This window comes from Falco punctatus (genome assembly GCF_963210335.1).
Source record: "Falco punctatus genome assembly, chromosome: 7".
NCBI lineage: Eukaryota > Metazoa > Chordata > Aves > Falconiformes > Falconidae > Falco > Falco punctatus.
Window position 1 is genome coordinate 35,645,878 of NC_137587.1, and position 24,986 is coordinate 35,670,863.

Below are 24,986 nucleotides of genomic sequence, written 5' to 3' on the forward strand. Positions count from 1 at the left end.
CGCTTTTTATCCCTGTTTCTCTTTGTTCAGCTACTCACCTAATCAATCTAAACAGAAAACAAGGTGCAAAAAAACAGTTAAAAAAGGTATTACAAATTTTATTGTAATGCAGAACTGAAATAAGTGCTTTGGGCCACAGGGATGTGCTCGGTACTGTCGCGTTCTACAGTCTCAATGCTGTGAGATTCACAGAAATCCAGCCAAGGGAAATGTAAGCACAACCTGCAAGAGCATCCTAACACCTAATGGGGTGAGGTTATGGGGACTGAGCAGGTCAGGACAGGGTACTGAGGGAAGGGGCTGACTAAGGGTTGCATGAGCTGAAGAACACTTTTGCTCTGTTTCTGTCTCAAAGGCTGATCTCTTCTATTTGAGTTCTGGATGTTTGCTGCTGTTGCTAAAGCTGTTTCAAAATTTCAGTAAAAATCAGAGTTATTTTGGTAGTTTTTTAAGAAGGGCTTGCTGATGGCTGCTGTTGGTACCCTGCTTCCCCTGTTCTCCAAATGAATGGTGCAAATGTTTGTTTACTGCTCCCAACTTCAGAGCACCTTTATCACCACAATAACAATGCAATGAGGTCTTTAAATGCATCATTTCTCCTGTTAAAGATAAGAACACTGAGCCACAGAGGCCCAGTGTCAGAGCCAGGGTGGGAGCTAAGATCTTCCTGGCCCTGAATTATCTGTGCAATGCCGATGTGCCCCTTTCCCCAGGTGTCTGTGGGTTTTGCCATGCTTTGCTGGCAGGTCTGGGCAGGTGGCAATGAAATGGATTGCATCAGAAATTGTTCCTCTGAAACAGTAACATGTTCCCTGCGTAACAAGGCTGCATGCTCTTCTAGAAGAGAAGAATCCATCTCTTGGTTTAAGCTAAGGTACTTCCAAGGAAAAAGCCTGTTCTATGGCAGAAACACATGTGTTTTAAATGTCAAATCACTAGAAGATTTGGATTTTGCTGTGTCATTTGTAGCTCAGGCTACAACTGTTTTTCGTTCAAGTAATACATCTTGGCTGGGGATCTGGTAAGGAGACTCTGAGATTTAGTTTGTTCTCCTACCTAGCAGATACTTTATGCACGACTTAATCTCTTCCAGTCCTAAGGAAAAGCTTTGGTCTTCTCATGTATTCCCATGAGCATGCACAAAATAATCTCAAATTTTTGGTGTTGTGACCTTCTTCATTAGTGTTAAGTTCTCTGCCTTTGCTGGTCAAGTGGAATCCTCCAGGGGAGGTTTGCAATTCTGGTGGCTGATGGCAATACTTGTTTGCTCTGAGCACTCCCATTGACTGCTGGACTGGTGAAACAACTCCTTCCTGTTGCTGCCTGTGATTATTTTTTTTTTCAGGCTACTCTCTGATCTTCATTATGGCTTGTTTTTAATAGCACACTTGGCCCTCTGGCAGGTGTTTTTATAGTGTTACAACCGAGTCACCTTCTTTCCTCCTGCAGGCTGAATCCAGTCCTGGGGTGTTGATAGAGTGAAAATGTTGTTCAGCTTTGCATGTTGGGAAAACAGCATTTTCGTGAGGTCAGAGTAAACAGAAATCTTGATTAAATAAAATCCAAACTAAAGACTTACCTCCTCCAAAGCAGCCTGAAAATATGCTGGCTGGGGTTTTGGGATCTTGAGCAGGGATTTTTAAGATTTCCTCACAATACTAAACCTGTAAGATCTTTTTAGGAGGAGATTGAAGCCTCTAGTTTTTCAGATAAGTGCTTCTTATAAATTGATATTCATGTGAAAAACTTATGGTGAGAAGAGGTTAAGAAGTTAAGGTGATGGATGGGCTGATGACACTAGGACAGGAAGACCTATTGATTGGGCAGTGCACCCAGTTCAGCATGTTTAATCATTCTCCACTTGGCGCAGGCTGCACTGTAGCCCTGGGTTGGCACGGTTCTTGCCTGCGCATGTGGGTAATGGAATAAAAGCAAAGGGCTCTGAGGCATTCTTGAGCTTGAAGAAACATCATGTACAAGTAATCTGTTCTGGGTAGGTGTGTACAGCTTGGTAGCGGGTCTTTTTTGTTATTTTATTTTGCAGCATCAGGCACTTGAAAACTGTGCCTGGAACCACACCATTCACACCCCTGTTGTAAAACGTGCCTGTCTGTCTATTAGTAGTAATGGCAGCACCTTCGCAGAATTAGCAGAGGTGATTGGAAAAAGTTGTCTGTGATAATCTGAAGAACGCCACTGTTTGGTTCCAAGCAAACAACAATTTTATACAACGGTGTGCCACACATCAATTAATTTCCTTCCTAGCTCTGAGCTGTAGCTAATCTATGTACTTGCAGCATACCTATTACTGCAACATTTAGACATTTTCCGATTTGGTGTTTAGAAATGTTTGATGTTTATTTAACTAATTGGAGAAAATACAGACTAACCACCTCCAGAAATGAAAGACCAAAAATTAATCGAAGAGTAACCCATTATTCTGAAGTACTAGATCAACTGAGTTAGAAAGGAGTTCCACACTAAGATTAATTATGCTCTGTGCTTCCCGTTGAGTAATTATGTTCAATAAAAATCATTCTGTATAATTCAGTACAAGCTGCCATTTCAGCAAGTATTTAGTGGTGTGTAATGGGCTGGGATGTGTGCCCTGATGTGTCTTATACAAGAGACTTCCACAAGTCTGTTCCATTTAGTCTCCGAGAAAGAACCTCTGTGTGTCCATGGGAAATGTAGAGCCTGGCTTACTTGGCTCTTCGGGAACAGTGATGTAACAAATGTGCCCAGCAGCAGTGATTTTCCATCAGATGGAAAAGCACTTTGCCCTGGGCAGTCGCTCTCAAATGGAGGTTTTTTTCCCCTCCCATGTAAATGCATCCTGAGGAAGCGTGCTTAGGGACTGGAAGCATGCTAGGAACGGACAGGGAGAGATGGTGGTGTCAGGGGTGGGACAGGAGGGTTCTTGTGAGGCACTGTGGTGAGCAGGTCCAAGGGGAACTTTTGAGTTTCAGAAGCTGCTTGTACATTTACTATTGTCTGTTTCCCACCCTTGGTTGGCAAAGAGGGATGAAGAGTAGGGTGCTCTCCAAACTGGCTGGCTGGAGTAGCCTTTAAGGCTCCAGGTTTGTTCCTGTCATCTGTTCTCTACTCTGTTCCTTGCTATTTTCTCTAAAGCCCCTCAGCTTTAGTCCTCAGATGAGAAAGCAACCCTCAGATGGGGTCAGATAATATAATTGCATTATCCTGCACAAATACTGACCCCCATACTCCATCTAGTTACCTTAAGCACCGTAACTGCAGTTGTAGGGGCACTCTCCTGATATTTTTCCTTGAGGGACAGGTATTGGATCAAGAAAAGACTCAGGAATATTTTTCTAAATATTTCTAAACTTACCACGCTTCAATTAGTTAGCATAAGATGGACAAAAGGGGTGTCCAGCTCTGGCACAGGCTGCCCAGGGTCACCATCCCTGGAAGTATTTAAAAGACTTGTAGACATGGCACTTGGGGACATGATTTAATGGTTAACTTGGCAGTGTTAGGTTTATGGTTGGACTTGATCTCAAGGGTCCTTTCCAACCTAAATGATTCTATGAAAGTAATATGTAGATGCATTTGCCCCCTTCCTTTTTTGTTTCCTACAGTCCTGGAAAAGATTTTTCTGAGCCTGCTGAGACCATTCGGTTCCTTCATTCAATTCATCCCAATTACAAACACTCTCCTGGGGTCAGACAAGTAATTTGCTTGCTGAGACCTCCTGCTATGAAAAGGTGTTGTTGCCCAAAGCACTCATCTGACCTTCCCACTGCTTTTTGCTTTGACTCTACTCTGAACAACCAGGTTGTGGTTTTGGCTAGGAAACCACGGGCCAAAGTGGTCTGCTCTCCCTCCAAATCTCTTTAGTCACTGTGATGCTCAGTGAGGACTGCAATAGAAGTATCAGAAATCCTGCCACTATACAACCACAACCAAACAAACTGCATTCAATTGTGTTATAACTTTGTATAATTGCTTTTGTTAAGCAACCCATATTCCCATGTCTCCAGTGATTAAAACTTCTCTATAGGTGTTTTGGTATTTACTTACCGGATTTATACTCTGGCTCTCAGCTATGTTCTTACATTGTATTGACTTCAGTAGGGCTCTAGTTACTTTGCCAGTGTCAGACATTTGCCTTTTCATTTTTACAATGATGATGAGGAACTTCAGGTAAACAGCACACCATATTTCATGCATGAGGATACACAGAAATGTGAAATTGGTATGTGCAGACATGGCATCAGTCACCTAACCAACCACAGCTACAAGCACAAACATGATGCGTATATCTACACATTAGAAGTGAGTGTGTGTGTGCGTTCAAGTCTGCCTACCTCTGCCCACAACTTAAAATTTCTAAGGGAATGTAGGAAACTCATCAGTCAGTTCTGGATAGAAACACTTTGTCTCTTTTTGGTAAATGCTTTTCTTTAAATGAAATAGATTTGTAAACCCACATAATTATAACTGATTGAGCTTGATGTTTATCAGAAATTACTCTGCTGGATGGCATCTTTCATGAGGGGAGGGAGGAGGGCGGGTAAATACTTATGTCCTTAAATTGAACCCTGTAGAAGAAAAACTACTGAAATGAAATACATCTGCAGTTGATACAGATGATGCCCTTCAAAATCCAATTCCCTCAAATGGGCATTCCAGTGTATAAAGACCCTGGACTGAGGGTATGTGGAACCATAGAATAAATTAAGTTGGAAGGTGCTTCTGGAGGTCATGTGGTCCAACCTCTTGTTCAAAGCAGATGCAGTCAGATCAGGATGCTTAGGGCCTTGTCCAGTCAAATTTTGGCTGTCTTCAAGGATGGAGATTTCAAAACCTCTCTAAGCAGTCTACATCACCCTTCCTCTCCGCTATGGTCTTGTCTCAGGCCATTGACAAAAGCAGAATTAAATCCGACCTACGTGCACACCAAGAAAAAATATTATCTTTAATGAAAAACCAAACCAAAACCAGTGGTCCCACAAAATAACTGGTAGTAACATCATTAACAAATACTGGTGAAGGGAGCAGAGGATTTGATAGCAAAGCACTGAATGCGTTAGAGAACTTTGAACTTTCAGGACTGCCTAGCAATTTGTAGTGGAAAATTTTTGTTGGACTAATTCTTGCTTAGCCTTGAGTGTAGACATAGAATCACAGAACAGTTTGGGTTGTAAAGGAGCTTTAAAGTTCATTTAGTTCAGGCCCCCCTACCTCTCCCTGCAATGAGCAGGGACAACTTCAGCTAGATCAGGTTGCTCAGAGCCCTGTCCAACCTGACAGGGATGGGGCGTCCACCACCTCTCTTGGCAACCTGTGCCAGTGTTTCGCCACCCTCATTGTAAAACTTTCTTCCTTATATCTAGTCTAAATCTACCTTTTTTTAGTTTACAACCATTACCCCTTGTCCTATCACAACAGGCCCTACTAAAAAGTTTGTCCCCATCTTTCTTATAAGCCCCCTTTAAGTACTGAAAGGCCACAATAAGGTCTCTCCAGACCCTTCTTTTCTCCAGGCTGAGCAACCTCAACTCTCTCGGCCTGTCTCCATAGCAGAGGTGTTCCACCACCATTTTCGTGGCCTCCTCTGGACCTGCTCCAAGAGGATGCACTCAACCTATGGCTAATGGAGGAGACTGAACCTTCCAGAACAACTTATCTGGTCCTTAGTTTGCTTCTTGCTTTCTCCTCTGACAATGAATAGTTTTTGTCAGGTTTACAGCAATTTTTCCCTATGAGGGGAGAGTGGCAACTTTGCTATCATGGGACCCCAATTCAGGTGGTCCTCCCATTGTGTAACAAAGGTGGCTGCTGGGATCCTGCTATGCAGACATTGATGGGAGCACTACTGGAATTGGAATAAAAATATCCCTGTATATTTGTCCTTTCAGTGCCTTTAAGAGCTGCTGCATAGTGAAAGGCTGGACATCCCTACTTTTTCAGTTAATGTAAACTTTTTTCACTGAACTCAACATAAATCAATGGATTAAGGAGGATACATCTATAGCATGCAGCAGACGAACCAGTTTTGTTCTTGTGCTTTAGTATCATCACTGGTGCGACTGCAGGAATGGTCAAGAAGACAATATATCTCCCAGTTGCATGCTTTTTAGCCAACTCTTCCCAGTGCAGCTGCAGCATTTATTCATTCTCATTCCAGTCTTGCCTCCCTCGATATCTTTTTAATTGGATGCATGACACCTTCTCTGCTAGAGCAAAATGCCACAAGCAGACAAGGTGCTTACTTGTGAGGAAATGCAGCCTGATCTGCAAATCGCTTTCTTCAACCCCACACAGACATTTTTAAATTTTTTTCTTTCATTCTCTCAGTTGGAAAGATAATGTTTACTGCTAGCATTGCAGAATGCAAGCAGGTCTTGCTTAAAATTTTGAGGAAGAACTTTTTAACATACATTTTAGAAAGACTCCAGTGGCATTTAGAAATGGATGTGTGTATAAGGGCATGTACATACTCACCATGTACCTAAGCCTGATACTTGAACGTAGGTGCAGAGCTGGGATGGTTTCTTTCTTGGAAACCACAAGAAGTTAGGGGTGCCTGTCTGGGAGCCACAGATAAGGAAGGCAGGGGAGTGCCTTTAGAAGGCAGAGATGAGAGCTGCAACTACAGAAAAAAAGACCTGGAGTGCAGGGTTCCTGTTGCTGAAGCCCAAGGCCAGGTGCTCTCATGGGCTGCCTGATGGCTATGAGCTTGGAACTGTCTCCCATAGGCTCTTAGATGCTGGGATAGGGGAGCTGCAGTTGCTCAGCTTATTCATGTAAGTGCTGAATGTTTTGTTTTAAATTACATGCTTAAAATGTCCATTTGTTCCCATTTGAATATACTCCATTCAAAGTTGCCAAGATTTATGTTCTAAAATGGGAACTGATGTCCCATTCTTTACAATCACTGTATTAGCGCTCAAATAGTCTTGCTACCCAGCTGGTGAGTCCTTTGAACAATCAGAGCACCTAAATATGGGAGATCCATATCAAGAATGCAGTTTATAATGCAGAACTTAAGGTCCAAAGAGTACTTCTGAGAATGGGAGCAAAAGATAGAAAGATAAAAAAAGTAAAATGCACTGCTTCTTTCCAAGTCAAAGCAAGTGTGTATTTTCACAAGTGAACTACACGGAAAATACTGCAATACCTTGTTTAATGAAGACTGAAGTAACTCATGAGTTTTTAATGACATAGCATCAAATAGTAAATATTAACTCATTATGCAATGACTCTTCTGCAGATCTGAATCTTCCTCTGGTGTAGTACTAGTCAATAAACACCCATGTCCTACCCACACCTGCTATATTTGAGTCAGATAACCACTTTATGGAGGTGCCTCATAGTTATCTATGTGCTTAATTCAGGCTGTCCTTTTACAGTGGGAAAGAGTTCTCCATCGTTCCCATTTACAGATGAAAACTGAGGCCTGAAAATATTAAGGTCAGACCCATACAGTCATTCAAATCTTGAGTCCCTCTGAGACGTTTGCAGTAGCTATTTGCATTTTGGTTGGTTTTGAGAGGTAAAGTTTCTTAAACATGTTTGTTTCAAGAATTTTCCTTCAAAGACGCTTTCGGCTTGGGTACAAAGTTTCCTCTTACTAAAGAGTCTTCACTGTTACTTCAACCTTTGCCTTTCAGACCTGTAAGGAGGAATCAGTGTAGTGTACCCTGTGGATGAGCGGCTTTCCTCCAGCAGCTGCTGCTCCTCCTGTCTGGGCACAGCATGTGTTACCCTCAGTGACTGGGCAGCAAAAATGCCTCAGATTTTCCTAAGTGGCAGAAGACTCTCTTTGCTTTGTCATATTCCTCTAAATGCCTCCTCTAGTGGTCTGTGCAAGAAGAAAAGGATCTGAAAGTCTCTTTGAGTGATATCTCAATCTGTCTTTTGATTTCTCCTGCTGCCTGTTTCACCTAGTTTCAGTGACTGATAATTTGCTTTTAAATGTAATGGATAAGCTTCCAAACCATCCGTTTCCTCCTTTAACCACAAATTCTTTTGGTACATTAAATGAAAATGTAACTTTTCAGTCATTAATGTGAATTTGCAAAGAAGCCTTTAGATAACCGGCAGCTCTAATATTCTGACATCGCTGAAGCTATTAGAAGAAGAAATCAAAAGAAAATCCTCCTGCTTCTGCCTGCACAAAATGGGAAGAAGGACAGGGCAGAGGACCCAGTGCTGTGATGCTACACAACAGCAATTACTGTAAGCTGAAAAGGACATAGAAATGATAGTGAGAATCGGGCTTCTCTCTGAAGCTGAGAGATGTCAGGAAGAGGGGGGGAAAAAACCCATTATTGAAACTGTAGTCAGGTAAATTGCCTTCATCTCGTACTGTGGTTTATACTCCTTTTTGGTTACCTTTTGTAATGCACAGGAAAACGTCAGCATAAATCAAAAACATTACCTGTAGAAACTGCAGTAACTATTTTGATCTAAATGCAGTTGAGTCCGTTCATACTGGTGGTGGATTTAACTCTTAAAGCTACTGCTAGTAGTACTTTGCTTGCAAGAATGTATGCCATGATGCTTATCCAGTATCCCTAAGTGATACTAAAAGCCTGTATCTGTGCAGTGAGTAGCACTGATTTTTGTGGGGATTATTGATACCTGGGGGCAAGTTAAGGACAAGTCTTTGTATCTGTGACCTTCCTCATAAGGCATCTATGCTCCAGTTCCGTGGAGAGGAAATAGTGATGGGCAGAAAACCAGTCACAAGTGAGTGCTGAAATCATCTGTGAAACCGGGAAAAAGCAAGCAGTACCATGAGTATTTTGATTTGGCTGAGTGATGTTGTTTTGGAACTTCTCTCTGCTTCTTGGCTGAATGAAACTACTCATTTCAGAAATGGTTATTCTGCTCCTGAAGGAAGAACTGTGTTCTCTTGTTCTATGTTCTCTGCCTTCTTTGTCTTAAGGCAAATAACTTGCATATATGCTCTTGGCTTTGACAGAAGCCCCTCAAAGAACTTGGAAAAGTCACTTATCTATTCTCATTCTTGCCTTTAAGAAGGCAATAAGGCTTGCAGGAGCCACTGAGGGTTTTGAGATGTGGTTGACATCTACAAGTGCAAATGTTCCTTTGTTGGCCAAACAAACCTACACAGTGCAGAGGCAGAAAGTAATGATTTCAGATTTCTCCCTCTCCCTGCTATGCTTCTTCTCTTTGTTCAAGGAAGGGTAGGCAAAAAAGGCATGCTTTATATTTCCTTCACATTAAAATTCCAATACAACATTTACAATGTTAATGCTTTGCATGCTGATCTAGTTGAGGTGGGTTTTTTTATGTGAGTGATATTCAAGTACTTTAATGATTACTTGCATCACTCTCATTATGCAGGTAAACAATATATCTACCTTTACAGTGCAGATAGTGCTGTACAGCTGACGAGGCTCCAGAACCATTAGTAACTTGACCTTCCTGTCTGATTCGTACTTATGAATCTAATAATAAATAATCACATGTGGAAGAGTCAATAGAGAAATAATGTAACGTGCTTCTTTTAGTACCCTTATTCAGCAGAATAAACCATGAGAAGCATTTCAGTAATTTACTATAGTAAGTGCTCTCAGCAGCTTCTGTATTTCAGCTGTTTGGTGCTCCAGCATGAAGATAATTATCGTGGTAATTAGTTATATTGTTATTTAATAGTCCCCAGACAATATTCTATTTTTTGAAGGAACAGGCCTTTCCTTCTATATTTTTCTACCCCATTACAAAACATATTTATCTATTAATCTTTCCCCTTGCCAAAACTTTTTTTTTTTTCTGTTTACTACTTTCTCCAAAAAGATCCCAGTTATTGAAAGACAGCTTGGGCTTAGCAGCTGCATCGATGGGGATGGAGGAGACTCCCTCTTCTTGTGTCTCTCTTAGAAAGCCACAGGAACCGCTCCCAAACAAGTGGGGCTGGTGACAAGAGGGCAGGTGACGGGAGAGCAGCAGTTGGCAGCACTGCAGACCGAGACCACAGAGCCGTCCTCTAAAACCTGGGCTTCTAGGGAAATAGGTAAAGTGAAAAGGTTGATGAAACTGAGTGGCTTTGAGGAGAATAGCGAAGCTCAGTCTCTGGAGTCTCATGAAAAAAATTGCAATTATAGTTGCATGACCTTAGGCAGGGAGTTCTCAACTGTTCCTGGAGTAACAGTGGTGAAAAAAAAACAGTCCAATAGTAGAAACCAGCATGAGAAAGAATGAACTACATCCTTGGTAGCTTAAATAAGTGATTAATCTCCCAAAAGCTGCTGGGGTGGGAAATGTCTGGAGCTGACATTCTGCAGACCTAAGTCACCATTTGGGGAAGGTTCACCATTAAGATGAAGGGGATGGAGCACGAGGAGAATCCCTCCAGAAGGTGAAGAGGAGGCAAACACCTGAGGAGAAGACATAAGGCTAGGGAGAGGTGGGGGAAAAGGCTGGAGCATTTTGCATTTGAGTGTAGGTGGTTACGACCTCAATAAAAAGACACTTCCCCCAGTGTCACCCTCGCTCTCAAAGGCATTTTTATTCCTCCTGTTTAAGAGGAACAGACTGTCGTCACCCTCTTTTTTTTTTTTTTTTTTTCTTCTTTTTTTTTCCTGTCTCACATCACTCCCTCTGTGGTACTATTTCTTACAGCCTTAGCAGGAAACAGCTTGTTTGCATATACCTCTTATAATAAACAACATAGCTTCTAGGTTATTTAATGCCTCCAGATTTTGTGCTTTCTGGATACTGGCCTTGTTGCAGTTCTTTCAAACAACTTCACTTCTAAGAAGCCAAGCTTTTCTCTCTAACTTTTTCACTCTGTAAAGACGGTCAGTCTTTTCTTTTTTCTTTTTTTTTTTTTTTTTTTTTTTTAATTTACTTAGTGACTCAAACTCCACAAAGTACCATTCCTACTTCTCACCAGCTGGTGGTCCATATGCTGCTGCATCTCTACTCTTGTAAATACAAGTCTGAAGTCATGCTTACAGATCAGACTTTTGGTTGTTAATATGGCAATATGTTAAAATGTCAAATGATGCAGAATGGTTTGGGGAGGGGGGAGGAACAAAACCCAGTATTCTGCATATTTATGAAACTTCCCTTCTGAGGGGCTCCCAGTGGTTTTCAGACATCAGCGGACTTCTGCAAGTCTGACAGGGTCAGCACTGGGCTCGGATTTGGGATCTGCAGCATCTTGATAGAAGCATCTGTCAGAGGCAGTGGCTCCCAGGTTCTCAATGTTGTCTACCAACATGTTTAAGCTCTAAATTAGGATCAAAAAATACAGTCTGGCACATTGCCCATGAAACATCGCAGACTTCTAGCTGAAACTCATTACTCTAGAAAACTTGGTAGTGCTCCCCTAAGGAGATAGCATTTTGTGACTGAGATGGTGCTCAAAAAAAATAAATAAAGGGGGGGGGGGGGGGGTGTCTTGAGGGGTTGGGTGGGAGGGGTAAAAAAAGAAACAAATCTCCTTTGAACTGTGATAGTGCTTCTGAGAGAATCCTAATGGCTGTGGCTGCAACTTGTGTCTATAGAGAAAGACCGCCAGATGCTTCAAAGCTTTAGACCTCAGTTCATGTTTTCAACTCAGTAATGGCAGCACCTTCACCACCTGCATTTGAAGCAGATGTACAATCTCTGACCTGTTACACTTCCTCCTTCCGTTGCATAATTGCCCTTAATTTCAGCAATGAGGGCATGACTCTGCAAGCCAATGCCCTAATTTCTAGTGCTGAGGAAAACAGTCAGGGTAAGAATAGAAAACGCAACTAATAGCTTTCTGCAAAAGAGCTGCCACTAGTAAAGGGCTGTCAGGTTTTGTTGATTTTACTGAGTCTGCTGCTCATAAGACTGTCTTCTGCCATTGTGAAAGCTGGAGGTAACTAGCTTCCACTTCAGTGGCTCATAGCAAAGGTATAAAGAAACAAGTTCTAAGTGGATTTGGAAAACCCTGAATAGTTTGGTAGCTTTGTGCCATGAATCCATGCTGCAGAGGTATGCCAGCTATGATTCCAACTAATGTAGACTTGTAGCAGACAACACTCTAGACATGAATGACAGAATTGTCATGTGAGTGCTTTGTTCTTCACATGAATGTAAAAAAAATATAAATAACAGTGCCTTTTAGATAAAAGAGTATGTTGCTTTCTTGGGTCTCTTTCTGATTCCATTAATCTGTCTGCAAAATTGTAGTTAACTGTTTTCAGCTTCTGTGTGGTCTGTGCAAACCAATATGTAATGCAACTAATCTATGCATAATGAGGTAGATAACACTCAAAAAGGAGTTGTAGTTCTGGGAAAAACTGGAGTCCTCCAAGGATGCAGTAATGGATTCATTCTGTTACTTAGAATTCAGCATGCAACTATATCTATGCCTATTTATATCTTAAGATGCTTTCCCAATGTTGTGTGTATACAGATGATGAATAAGGATATGGGGCGGTCTACAAATCCAGGCTGGCAATTTAATCAGAACTGTCTGCTCTGTGTGCTGTGATAATTAGTAGTTCAGTGCTATAGGAACCTTAAGATGAAAATCCTGGGAAACTTTGTTTGGAGTGCTCTTCAGGGGATGGAGATGAGAATGCAAAGCAACTGCAAAGCCACAGTAGAGAAGTCCAGTCCATGCTGTATTACCAGCAAAGCATTCATTAGAATTTTACTATCAAAACTGTAGCTGAAACCTTCCACTTGCCCTGAATCCAAGTAATACATAGCTGTTGCCACTTAATTTTTATTATAACCTAGGAACATGTAAGAAATGTTTTCCACAATGGACCATGAGAGGGTTATCACTGCATTTAAAAAAAAAAAAAAAAAAAAAAAAAAAGCTTTTAGATGAGAACAAATGTTCTTCAAAGCAAAGTACATTAAGCAAAACTGGCTAGATTAGCGATGTTTCTCTCAGATGGCTCCAGATGCACTGTGTGCTGGAATTAACGGTACATCCCTCTCCAAGTTTTTTTTTTTACATTTAGATGATATTCGCTCCTGGTTTGTAAAGAAAACTCTCCAGAAGCTCACAGCATGTGAAACCCATCAGTTCTAGTAACTGAATGTGCTGAGGCTTTGTTGAATTAGAAAGCATAACACAGTTAGAGCAAGTTGAAGTCTACACTTACTGTAAAAATATGCATCAGCAGCTTTGTCAAGGTGGAAAAAAAATATGTTCCTGTTGTCAGAATTTACCTGTTATCTAGAGCTTTTTGCATGGTGTGCAGTAGACAAGACAACTTTAGTCCTCTAGACATTTGTTAGCAGACTACCTGTTTAGTCCTATAATTTCATGTGCTTTTAATTTCTCAGAAAAAAAATTTCCATGAGTCTTAGGTTGTGATTTCTCTTGTAGATTGAGAAGGAGGAAAGGGGGGCGGGAGGGGGAAGTTGCTTTGTTACCAAACAGTACAGGTCAGCTAAATTTGGCCTGAAGAAACTCATGTCAGCCTTCTCTCTCTCTGACTCATTCCTTCCCTCTCCTGCCCATATGCTCTGTTGCCAGAGCTACCCCTTGAGTTATACAAAGGGCCAATTAACCTTCTTCATGGAAAAACCAAGACTTCAAATGGGACTGGGGAGGACTGTGTATCTCCTAAAGCCTTCCTGCTCTTGGTTCCTCCAGTAGTGAAAAAGTTTAATATGAAGAACATTCAATATAAGGACAAGAGACGAGCTAGTGGCATCTTGTGAATAAGTAAAACAGGACCAAAGAAACATGAAAATATGCTTCAGCAGACTTCACAACTGGGAAAGTCATCTTGGCTAGGTGTCTCTAGCACCTTCCACAGCAGTTCCAGCTGCAGGGCAAGGGTACTACTTTGCCATCCACAAGTGGGAAAATGGAAACAAAGTGAATGATGGGCATTTTTATCAGCCGTCGTTACCCATGACCCCTTCCTCCCTAGGCTTACCAGATGTCTCGGGGCTCCAGAGCAAAGACTGACACTAACTGGGTTATCCTAGGCTACATTTCAAAGCGTGGACTGAAAATCTACTCAGAAGCCTGCCTCTCATGCCATTGCACTTGGTGGCATTGGTACAAAGGACAAGGATAAACCAGAAAGGTTTTGCTTTTCCTAAAGGCTTGTGAAGGGTCAGATATGAAGTGGAACTGCTGAGGCTTAGATTTGGCAGGGTCGCACTGCTGATGTGGGTTGAGAAACCAGGCGCTTCCCTGCACGGCTCTGCCTAGCACTGTGTTTGCAAGGCTGCAAGAAGATGGCAGAGTGGGGGTACTAGGGCCAGCTGCTGTGCAGATCTGGACAAAAATAAACCAGGGCAGTCATGCACCCATTTTAGCAAAAGTCTGTCTCTGAGTACAGCACTGGAAAGGAGATCGATTGAAGGGCCATTTGGACTTGTGTAAAAACTTCTTACTCTGTTTTTTTGACTAGGACAATCAAAATTTCCTGTGCATTGAGCTATGCTATTGCTTTCCAAGTAATTTACTTAAATATCATTGCTGCTTTGTCTTTCACCACTCTACTTGCATTGCTTTGGTCTAGGTTTTATCCAGGCTTCAGAGTATTTGACTCACTTGATCTTTCACTCTTTAATTGTTGGTCACACATCAATCTAAATCAGAATGAAAATACAAATAAAAGCATCATGGCTATTCACAAGCGAAGATTCAAAATTAAGTACACAATTTATTTTGAATTCAAATGGAACTGTTTATGCACAGTCTAAAACTCTTTATTTCCATATATAAAGCAGCACTTTCCCCATCATGAAGGACGTGCCTCTGTGAATGTACTTTGTTACTAGTTCACCACTGAGTTAAGAACATTGGGTAGAGCTGCAAAACATTTTATTTTTCAGCAAAACATTGATCTGCATTAAATCTTGGAATATATTTGGTGCATGTCAGTATGGACTGTTTCTGATTAACTTCCTGGAAATACTATCTTGTTACAGAACAAAGATAGGATTCATACTGTGAGGAAATAATACCTCAAAGGGCAAGTGACCCAGCAGTTACAAACTTGGTTAAGTGTGTGTGCACAGTGCAAATTCATTTGCCATGCATTTAGTGCTACTTAAATGTCATTTCAAACACCTACATCTATAGGACTTCTTGGCAGTAAGACCAGTTATACGGTTATATAGACAATTTCCTTTTCTATCAGTGTCATAGAGTCTAGCTGGAGGCCTGTAGCTCGTGGTGTTCCCCAGGGGTCAGTGCTGGGTCCAGTCCTGTTCAACTTACTATCAGTGACCTGCATGAAGGGACTGAGGGTACCCTCAGCCAGTTTGCTGATGACACAAAACTGGGAGGAGTGGCTGATTCACCAGCAGGCTGTGCTGCCATTCAGTGGGACCTGGGCAGGCTGGAGGTTGGGTGGGGAGAAACCTCATGAAGTTCAATAAAGGCAAGTGTAAGGTCCTGCACCTGCGGAGGAACAACCCCAGCACCAGTACAGGCTCGGAATTAACATGCTGGAAAGCAGTTCTGCAGAGGAGGACCTGGGAGTGCTGGTGGACAGCAAGTTGCCCATGAGCCAGCAGTGAGCCCTTGTGGCCAAGGCCAGTGGGATCCTAGGGGGCATTAGGAGAAGCGTGGCCAGCAGGTCAAGGGAGAGGATCCTCCCCCTCCACTCTGCCCTGGTGAGGCCACACCTGGAGTGCTGTGTCCAGTGCTGGGCTCCCCAGTTCCAGAGAGACGGGGAACTCCTGGAGGGGGTCCAGCAGAGGCTATGCAGATGTTGAGGGGACTGGAGCATCTACTTCATAAGAAAAGGCTGAGGGAGCTGGACACGCATAGCCTGGAGGAGCCTGACAGGGGGCCTTATCAATGCATATAAATATCTTAAGGGTGGTTGGCAAGAGGATGGGGCCAGGCTCTTTTAATTAGTACCCAGTGACAGGACAAGGGGCAATGGACACAAACTGAAACACAAGAAGTTGTATCTGAATTTGAGGAAGAAGAACTTAACTTTGAGGGTGCCAGAGCACTGGGACAGGCTGCCAGAGATGCTGTGAGGTCTCCTCTGGAGACATTCAAAACCCACCTGGATACAATCCTCTGCAACCTGCTCTAGGAGAACTTGCTTTAGCAGAGGGGTTGGACTAGATGATCTCCAGAGGTCCCTTCCAACCCTGATCATTCTGTGATTTTATCTGTAGACTACTCTGTGCAGGTGAAGCATTGAAAACTGTGTTAATCTTTGCAGTACCCTGGTTAAGCCAGCATCCCTGAGTTAGAGTGTCACAAAGATTTAACACTTCTTAAACAGAAATGCACAGAAAAGAGGCGGATTACTTATCTCTTCAAATCACCTACTGCAAGAATGAGCTCTTGGGGGATGGTGAGGGAAAAGATTAAGTTGTCATTCATTGCTGGGAATTCCAGTGTAGCTCTTGGAAGGCCTTAAAAAGTAGAGCAGCTCCTTAAACTGATCCTCTGGTCTAAACGGCAGTTACAGCTAACAGAAACATAAAATGAGCTCATTTATTTCACCTGATCTGTAGAGAAACTTCAAAGGTAAAGCCCCTTGCTCTGACATGGATACAAAACTTGGTCTTGTTGAACAGAGGACAGTAGTTTGGAGCTGTTGAGTCATTAGTTTCTTGTGAACATATGAGGGTCTTTGTACCACAGCAGGAACTTCCTGAAGAGCTCAGTGGTCTCCAGAAAAATTTTGAAGCTCCTTTTTTCGTCTAGTATACGCCCCCTCCTCTTCTCCCTCTTCCATTTCAAGATAGGCAAAATCAAGGTGAGGTGGCAAAAATGTGCATTTTGTTCTGAGTAGCTGAAATGACATTTGTGTAGTTGTGGTGTCCTAGTATGTCACATTAATATTATAATAAATGTCAACAAAATATTCCTCTCAAATACCATTTGCCCTCCTAGATGCGAGTCTGCTGCGTGAGGCATGTGTATGTTATCTTGCATGCGACTTATTATTTTTTGTCGACACGGTGACAGTTGGCAAGTTCAGGATGAAAGCTAGATTTCTCAGTGCTTTTCACAGCTTTGCAAATGCATATATGAAGGAAGTCATGCTCTAAGAGACAATATAACTGTATGTGACATGGAAGCCCTTTTTATCCCAGTATAAACACTACTACAAGCCAAGCAATGAGCAGTGACTGTGCACTGTTCAATGAGGTGGATCTTGTTACTCATGGAAGAATTGAATAACAAGAGTTGTGCAGTTCACATGAGCAGTAGGATGGTCACACATGAGAGAAATCTACCAAGGAGCTACAGGGTCTTATGATTCTGCTATCTTGCTCAAGGACTCTGTAAATTATACAGCTCTCATATTAATGAATTCGAAAAATCATGATTATAGCTCACTACCTACTGCCTCTTTTTCAACACATTGTACTTAATGCTAAGTTGGCTCTAGGTCGTCACTAAAACATTAAGACAATTCAGCCCCTTCAATTATTTTTTTTTTTTAAATGCAAAAAGCTTAATAGTTTTGATACATGTCAGATACTTTGATTTTTAAAGAACATGTAATCAGTTGTGGTGATACAGAGTTTTTATTTGAGTGCATTCTAAAGTCACTTGTGTGTAAATCAAAAATTGATTGGTAAATTAAATTGCCCAAGCCATGGCAGCAGCAGCAGAGCTGGCAATTGCAAAAGCCTGTAATAAAGTGTTGCAGACAAGTTACCTCTTTCCTTTCATCAGTCTGTGCACTGTAGAAGCAGCAAGCATTCAGATTGTACTTGCTTTCACTACAGAACACAGTCAAGTGTGGTTCACAAACTATGCTGTTCCTGAACCATCTGGAGTCTGCAGCTTGGAACCTCTTACACTCTTCAGCTTGTAAGATTGTTTTGTTACCGTTGCAGTCATTGCCACTCTTTGCTCTGTAAGTTGCCACTTTCACTGTTGAGCGCATATTCCCCCATAGCTTTGGTCAAAGTGCTTACATAAGCTGAAGCCTAGTCGCTATAGCAATCAAGTGGATGCAGGGAGCACCCCATTTTCCCACCTTTGAATTTTCTCACCACCAAAGATCATTGCACCTTTGTGGGGAGGGACAGAACCCAACAACAGAAAAAGAAACTGTTCTGGAAGCTCTACTCCCTGTGCTACAAAGTTTTGAACTAATCACAAACACTAGAAAAAATGGACATTTCTTATTTTCCTTAAATATTTGCCCAAAATGCCCCCTCCCTTTTTTTCCTCAGCTTATGGCATAGCTCAGTGATGCACTTTGCCTTGCAAGAAAGGGGTAGGCAGAGCATTATTTGTAAGCTTGGTATCACTTAGGTCCAGCCTCTTCCCCATGACTCACTGCAGCTCCTGGTTGATGGCATGGCTCATCTCCTCCTACCTACTTCCTTGGTCTCTTCAGATGTTTGTTCAGCTCCCACTTGTCCCTGCAGGCCACTTTACACAGCTATACCTGGTTTCATTCAAGTTGAATCTGTTCTGCCCTCTGTTCCTGTCATGTTTCTTGTTTGTTGAACATTTTCACTCCACTCAGTATTTTTCTAGAACTAAAAGATATTATAACACAACACTGTCTACAGCAGGTGACTGAAGATGATTCCTTCCATACCAGCATCACTGCCTTTTAGATCATTTTTCCAAGCAGCAAACAGCAGTTCAAGGCACAGGATTGTAGGACAACAGGACAGGAACACTCCTGCCTCAGCTGCAGTAGAGCTGATTTGACTGACTGGCATGGGTAACAGTAATAGTGGAAATGAAGTGTGATGGACTTCAGCATGAGCTACACAAGCATACTGTGCCCCTGACAACATTAATAAAATTCTCAGAGATGCTAGTATAGGTAGATTAGCATGGCTCTGTGCCCCAGCTGATCCCAGTTCCAGGGCTACAGTTCTCCTGTGGGCTGTGAATATACCCTTATGTGTCCATTGCTCCCCATTGCTATGGTTGACAACCACCAAACTTAAAGCTGAGCGTACTCCTGTGGGGCAGGGAGAGATGTGTGGTTTCCTTGTGCTGCAGTTACACCTTGGATGGCAGCATGAACAAACTAGATACACTGAAAACAGCACTGCAGGGCTGTCACTGCTGCTGAGACTGCCTGGGAGATAAAAACATTTTGCAAAGCAGAGAAAAATGAAAACCTGCTCTACTTGTTTGAATAGAAGTTAGGCAGCTGTCTTTTCCTTTTCTTTTTTCCTCCCCCTCTCATAATGGACCCAACATTCACCCAGCTAGATGACTTTTCTACCAAAACCTCTAATGATCCCAAACTCATGGCCCTTTCACACCAGTATTTCCCTATGCTCTATTTCTTCTGAGCTTGTCCTATGCCATCTCTTTGCCTGTGTCCTCGGCTGGGATTTCAAGTCCCAGCATCAGATAGAGGTTGCAGACATCGCTGAGGAGGTGCTGAGTTGCTGCTTGCACAGCCCTGCTGCTGTCTGGTGGCATTGTGCCTCTGTGCAAAGCAGTGGCTCCCAGCATATCAGCTGTGGACGTAAAGGCAAGACACAGGGTAAAGTAAACCATGTTTATTGGTTAACTTTCTGGGAAAAGTCATCTCCTGGTGTTCAAGTAACTGTGGTAAAATTAATGTAGATACAGGCTGAGAGAAGGAACAAGGACAAGGTGGGGATGGCAGGAAATTGCAGCGTGTTCATTAGCATATGAAGAGGGCTATATTTATACCAAGTGCAAGGAAGACAGCATGATCTAGTGGGCATTTAGGAAGATATTCCCATTTTCAGTAAACTACCACAGAAGCTTTTCCCTAAGACAGCATGTGCCTCTGATGTTCCTTTTAAAGAAACTGGTATTCCTTCCTTACTGCAGATGAACTCAGACATGCTTGAGAAAAGTCCAAGTCTGAAAATTCAAGAGACTTGGATCGAGCTGCTGACTTACTACCAGCTGTGTATGCCAAACAAATCACTTGGCTTTCGTATGTTCTGAAACAAGGACTACAATGAAATGAAGGTGATGTCTTACAGGTTCCCTGTGACATGGATCAGTTTTACCATAGATCCCTGGATGATTAGTAAAGTGCCACTAGCCACGCTACCAAAATAAAGTAATCCTCAGCTGGGGAATACCATGGTTACACTGCAAAGTAGAAAGTCAGCCTCCTTACAGACACTAATCTTGTGATCCTGGCAGTTGCTGGTGGTGATGATGTGTCCTGTTTTATGTACTTTCAGATACACAGTTCAGCCTATTGTGGATCTTGAAAGCTCAGAACTAAGAATATTGATTTATAGAGTTTCTGAGTTGTCACTGAAATTTTAGGAGAGTATTTAAAAAAAAAGGAAAAAGATTTTCTTGAACAATATCTGTCACTTTAACTGGCACTTCCTGTGGAGTGAGATACTCTCCAGTGTAAGAAATACTGAGAATCTGGTCAATATTTGTGTACAAAAATATATCTGGAGATTTCTTATGCCAAACTTTATATCATTTTCACTTGAAAGGTTGAGTGTTATAACCTACATTTCAAGGAGGATTAAATGGAAGCAAAGAAAAATCTGCCAGGAGTTTGTACAGGAGCTGCGGTGGAACTGGTCTTTTGTTTGCACATCTAGCCATGCTATGGATTCAATCTGAATCTGAATCTGACTCAAAGGAGCAGTTTTGAGAATACTCACAATTTTTTGTGCCAGCCACCACAGATCTGCAAGGCCTCAGACTTGGAAGGCATGTGCTTCTCTTGAATACATGCACCAAAGAGAGCACACTGTTACGAGTCAAAATAAGGTAGTATAGGTATATTTGAAATTTACTTTAAGATTTTCAGTCCTTGTTTATAGACATGAAAAAGAACCAGATCCAAAAAAACTGTATTTAAAAGGTTGCAGTCAGAAGTAATTAATGTTTAAAGTGACTGTATAACCATACACAGCCAACCTACATAAGTGCAGATCCTCAAGAGGTTTGTGATTAGTAGTTAGCCTGCCTAATATATTGGTACCTTGAGATGTTATAAACACTATGTACTGCTAAGAATTGTTCACAGTGTGAAGACTTCATTGCAGCAACTGACTCTTCTAGTTGAAGTTTTAGCACAAAATAGCATGTTTCCACTTCTAGAGGAAGTCATTCCTGTGTCCGGCTAAACATTGATAACGTCCCACCTCTGCTCTCTACTGCTCTTTCCACCTGTAATGCTGTCACGGCAAGCCCCTGCTGAAAAGGACAGAATGTGACATTGCAGGTCACAGCAGCTCCTTGGTCTGCAAGGGGAATGATTACTGCGTTACGTGAGATGAATTGCAACTTTCCAGCTAGATTTTGAGTGAAGCAATGTAACACTATGCCATGTGCTAATTCACTGCACTGTTTTTTGTGCTGCCCTGGCTCAGTGGATCTGGGGCTGAATAAAGCATGGGTCACCAGTAGATCAGTTTTGCAGGCTCCTGCCTTTGCCCTTCTTGCCTGAACAGGCCTGCCCACTCCAGTCTTTGGGGGTGCCTCAGATACACTGGGCTGGAGAAAGTGCAGAGCTCACCCAAAGACTTCCAGAGCTGCTGCCTTTAAAATGTTTGGCCCTGGGGGCTCCCAAGGACTGTCAGTGTGAAGCAGCTCCTCTGTAAAGTGTGATTCTCTGCACCTGTTCTTCATATTTAAAAGACTTTCTTATCTTGAAGTGCACTGTGGAGTGCAAACCTGGATTTCTCTGATCGTTAGGATCTTCAGTCTGGCTTCGCGGGTTGTCCTGTGGATATCCACCTTGTTTCTCTTCTCCTGTTTCTCTAACAAGGCTTTGGTTTGCTTTCTCTTTGCTGATTTCAGACCCCCTTCTCCTCCCTTTTGCAGGACCTTTGTACCCTTTGTGCACACCAGCTCACCCTCTGGTCCTCAGGCCAACACCATCCCAGATGATCTGGGATGGCATGTCCTCAGCCGGCTGCAAAAAAAAGTGAGGAAGGAGCTGGGCCCAGGGGACAAGGCAGAACAAATTCAAGTATTGTGTGGGAATGGCTTTTCTTGTGATGCTACACTGCTTTCTACATGTAACAAAAAATACCTCTTTCCTCCTGGCCTGCCCTTTGCCCTCTTGTTTGTTTCTTCCTTCCCCCTAGCTTCAGGCTATCTCTCTTCCTGGCCTCTCTGAAGCCCCGGGGCTTCAAAGACAAGGTAATTTGTTTTTTACCTAGATGCCAGACTTGGATAGGTTTAGGAAAAATCTAATTCTCTCAGGTCTGTGGGTTCACCAGGTATTTAAAATAGACTCCAGATTTGATTACTTAAACTGCTGAGGGTTCTGTCAGTTCCCATCCAAGAGGATGACTATAGACAGGGAGCCTAGAGAAGTTCTGGGTGGAGCGGTGCAGCTTTGGCACGGGTCTGGCCAGTGCTCCCCCAGCCCAGCTCATTGCTCCCCTCGGGGGCACAGGGAGCCCTTGCACCGGCTTGGGTGATGGGGACAGTCACCTGTCAGAAGCAACTTTTACACACAAGACTCGTAAACAGAAAACAAAAAACTCCTGACACAGTCTGACCCTTCTCTTGTTGGAGTTAATAACTAAACTCCCACTTCCTTCAGCAGGGCAGTATGGGCTTTTCCATCTGCAGGGTGATCAGGGAGTGCTGAGGTAGGGACTGCTGCATCCCTGACAGCTGCAGATCGGGGTGCTAGGCAAACAGAGCTTTATGGTTGTTTACTCTTGTCATAGAAAATTCTTTCTTTTCTCAATACATTCTGGAGCTCATTCTCCTGGGCTCTGCAGACCGTTATTGCAAATGTGGCAAGAACCTGTCTACTAAAAGCAGAGATCAAGGCATGCTCAGGAAAGTATTACAAGTATTGTATTGTGTTTGTGCACACATGCTTATCTAGCAAACATATAAATATATATTTGCTTGCATCTTCTAAGAGAGTAATTCATGATGTGAGTGTGCATATACCATAGGTGATCTTGTTTGGAATTTTTACTAAACGCAGGACCGTGTACCGAGGTACCTCCTCAGTCATTACTCAGGAAAAACTCCCAGCTTTAACATTACAGTGCTTCTATATATGCAAAACCATAATACATCACACAGGGTTGGTTTACTTTTGCTCTAAAGTTATAGTACTTTCATTGTCATAAGACTACAAAAAATGTACAACTGAGGCATTTTATAAATAAATTCTATCAGGAACTGTCGGACAAGCATCTTCAAGTCCACTGGAAGAGACTTAACCTTCTCCTCAACTGAAAATCGGGATTCCGTTTCCATCCCAGAATTCATTAAACACTCGGTCAAATCTCTATTCTTTCATGTTTACCACTTCTTCTGCAGTTATTTTCAGTATTTTAGAACTTTTCTGCATTTCTAATAACTCAGGACAGCCATTGCAAATTCGAGGAATCTGAAAAGTTGTGCTTGGACAACAGTTGTCACTAACCAAACTGAGTCACCAGGTTCGGAGAAGGAATTTGGGCTTGTCCAATAAAACCAAATAAAAGCATGGCCAGTGTTTTGGGTAATTAAAATAAGATCCAAAAAGTATTTAAAGGGTAGTTAAAAGTTCAACTTTTACCTATAGTTTTGATAATACCTGGGGATTTTATTGACAGACAGGATTTTATTATTTTTTAAAAGGGCTAGAATGCTTTCTTTTTTCTTTAACAACATACATAAAAGCAATATCCCCCAAAGCAGACTTGCACTCAGACATGAGATGGAAAACTTATGTTTATAAAAGCCATCTCCTTTTGCTTAAAGCAGAGAGATGTGCTGAGAAACTGGTACAGTACGACAACATTTTAAACACAGAGGAGACAAGATTTATCTGGCTGCTATACAATATAAAACAAAAATCGAACACCAATGTTACAGCATTATATTGAAACAAACCATAGTAATTAGATGCTTTGAAGTCAAGCCTATATTTTCTTCAGCTTTTTCATGAATTATTGATCCACTTTCCTCATTAAATGGAATGGCAGGCTCTTGCAGTAAATGGACAACTGACTACAACATTTATATAATCAAATATCCTCTGCATCTGGCAATAAAACATGTTTGTGTGTAAAACATCCTTTCTGAATTGACATCCCTGCACAACAGATTTACTAGCATATCCACATTCCTCTTCTTTTGTCTCTAAAACACTGCTTCCCTTGCATCATCATGCAATCCAGTGTTTTACACTGATCGTATTAAGCAAAATATTTTCCAAGAGCCTGTATCGTCCATTGTGCAACAGAACATTTCTCCTCTGTAATGAGATGTAAATAAACTGTCTCACTTACCTTATTTTCTCCATGTCTGCCGCAGAGGCCTACAAGAAATCAAATAATAGGAGCAAGTGAATGAAAGAAAACATTCACTCTGCAGATTTATGCATAGTTAAGGCTTTCCAAATGGTTTTCGACAAGTGTCTACAAAGCGACGATAAGCGAACCCCACATCTGCATTAGCCGAAAATAACATTGACAGATGAACTGGGGAATAATGCAGCACGCTGCAGGAGCACTGTATACCCACAAGCCATGGGCAACAGAATGACTCAGTTGTAGCGCTGAGGCAGAAAACGGGGAGGAAAAAAAAAAAAAAAAAAAAAGCAAGCAAGCAGCAGCAAGTAACAGGTTACTGTGCCTCCTGGGTTTCAGAGGAAAAGTTGAAATGCGGTGCCCCTCGGCGCGGTGGGCATGGCAGCAGTGCTGCGCTGGCTGGGGAGTGACAGTGACTTCATCACTTGTGAATTCTGAGTTCAATTCATCATCGCTCCCGGAGCCCGACAGATGGAAGGGACACAAGCTTGCCTCCTCAGTGGGAGTTTCGAGTAATCAAATTACTTTCCTCAAGTAATACACTATCTTGACAATTAGCATCTCAATACACGGAGGCTTTTCGTTAACCCTCTCGCGGCTGCTCGCCCGGGCCGTGGCTTACAACTCCGGGAACTCCCGGGGTCCCTCTGCCCGCAGCTGCAGCCGGGCTCCCCTTAACCCTTTGCCAGCGGCTCGGCACTCCTGGAGTCCCGAATCTTCATATACCCCCCCAGGAGCCATAGGCGGTCATTTCATTAATCCCCCTGGTTTCTTTTTATCGTACAGATGTTGTAAATCCCTACTTATCTATAGCGCAGAGACTCATTAATCTCTCT

At 42.3% G+C, this 24,986-nt stretch overlaps 1 protein-coding gene across 4 annotated transcripts in view; it reads right to left on the reverse strand.

Annotated features, from left to right (window-relative positions):
- The window catches only part of BEGAIN (brain enriched guanylate kinase associated), a 159,807-nt gene that overhangs the window by 96,854 nt on the left and 37,967 nt on the right, over positions 1-24,986 (reverse strand). For 3 of the 4 annotated variants that reach the window (XM_080394561.1, XM_080394560.1, XM_080394562.1), the window contains one exon: positions 24,130-24,158. In XM_080394561.1, the coding sequence (XP_080250687.1) occupies positions 24,130-24,158 (29 nt within the window). Of the gene's footprint in view, positions 1-24,129; positions 24,435-24,986 lie in introns of those variants that run through there. The other variant, XM_080394563.1, reaches the window with a different exon arrangement.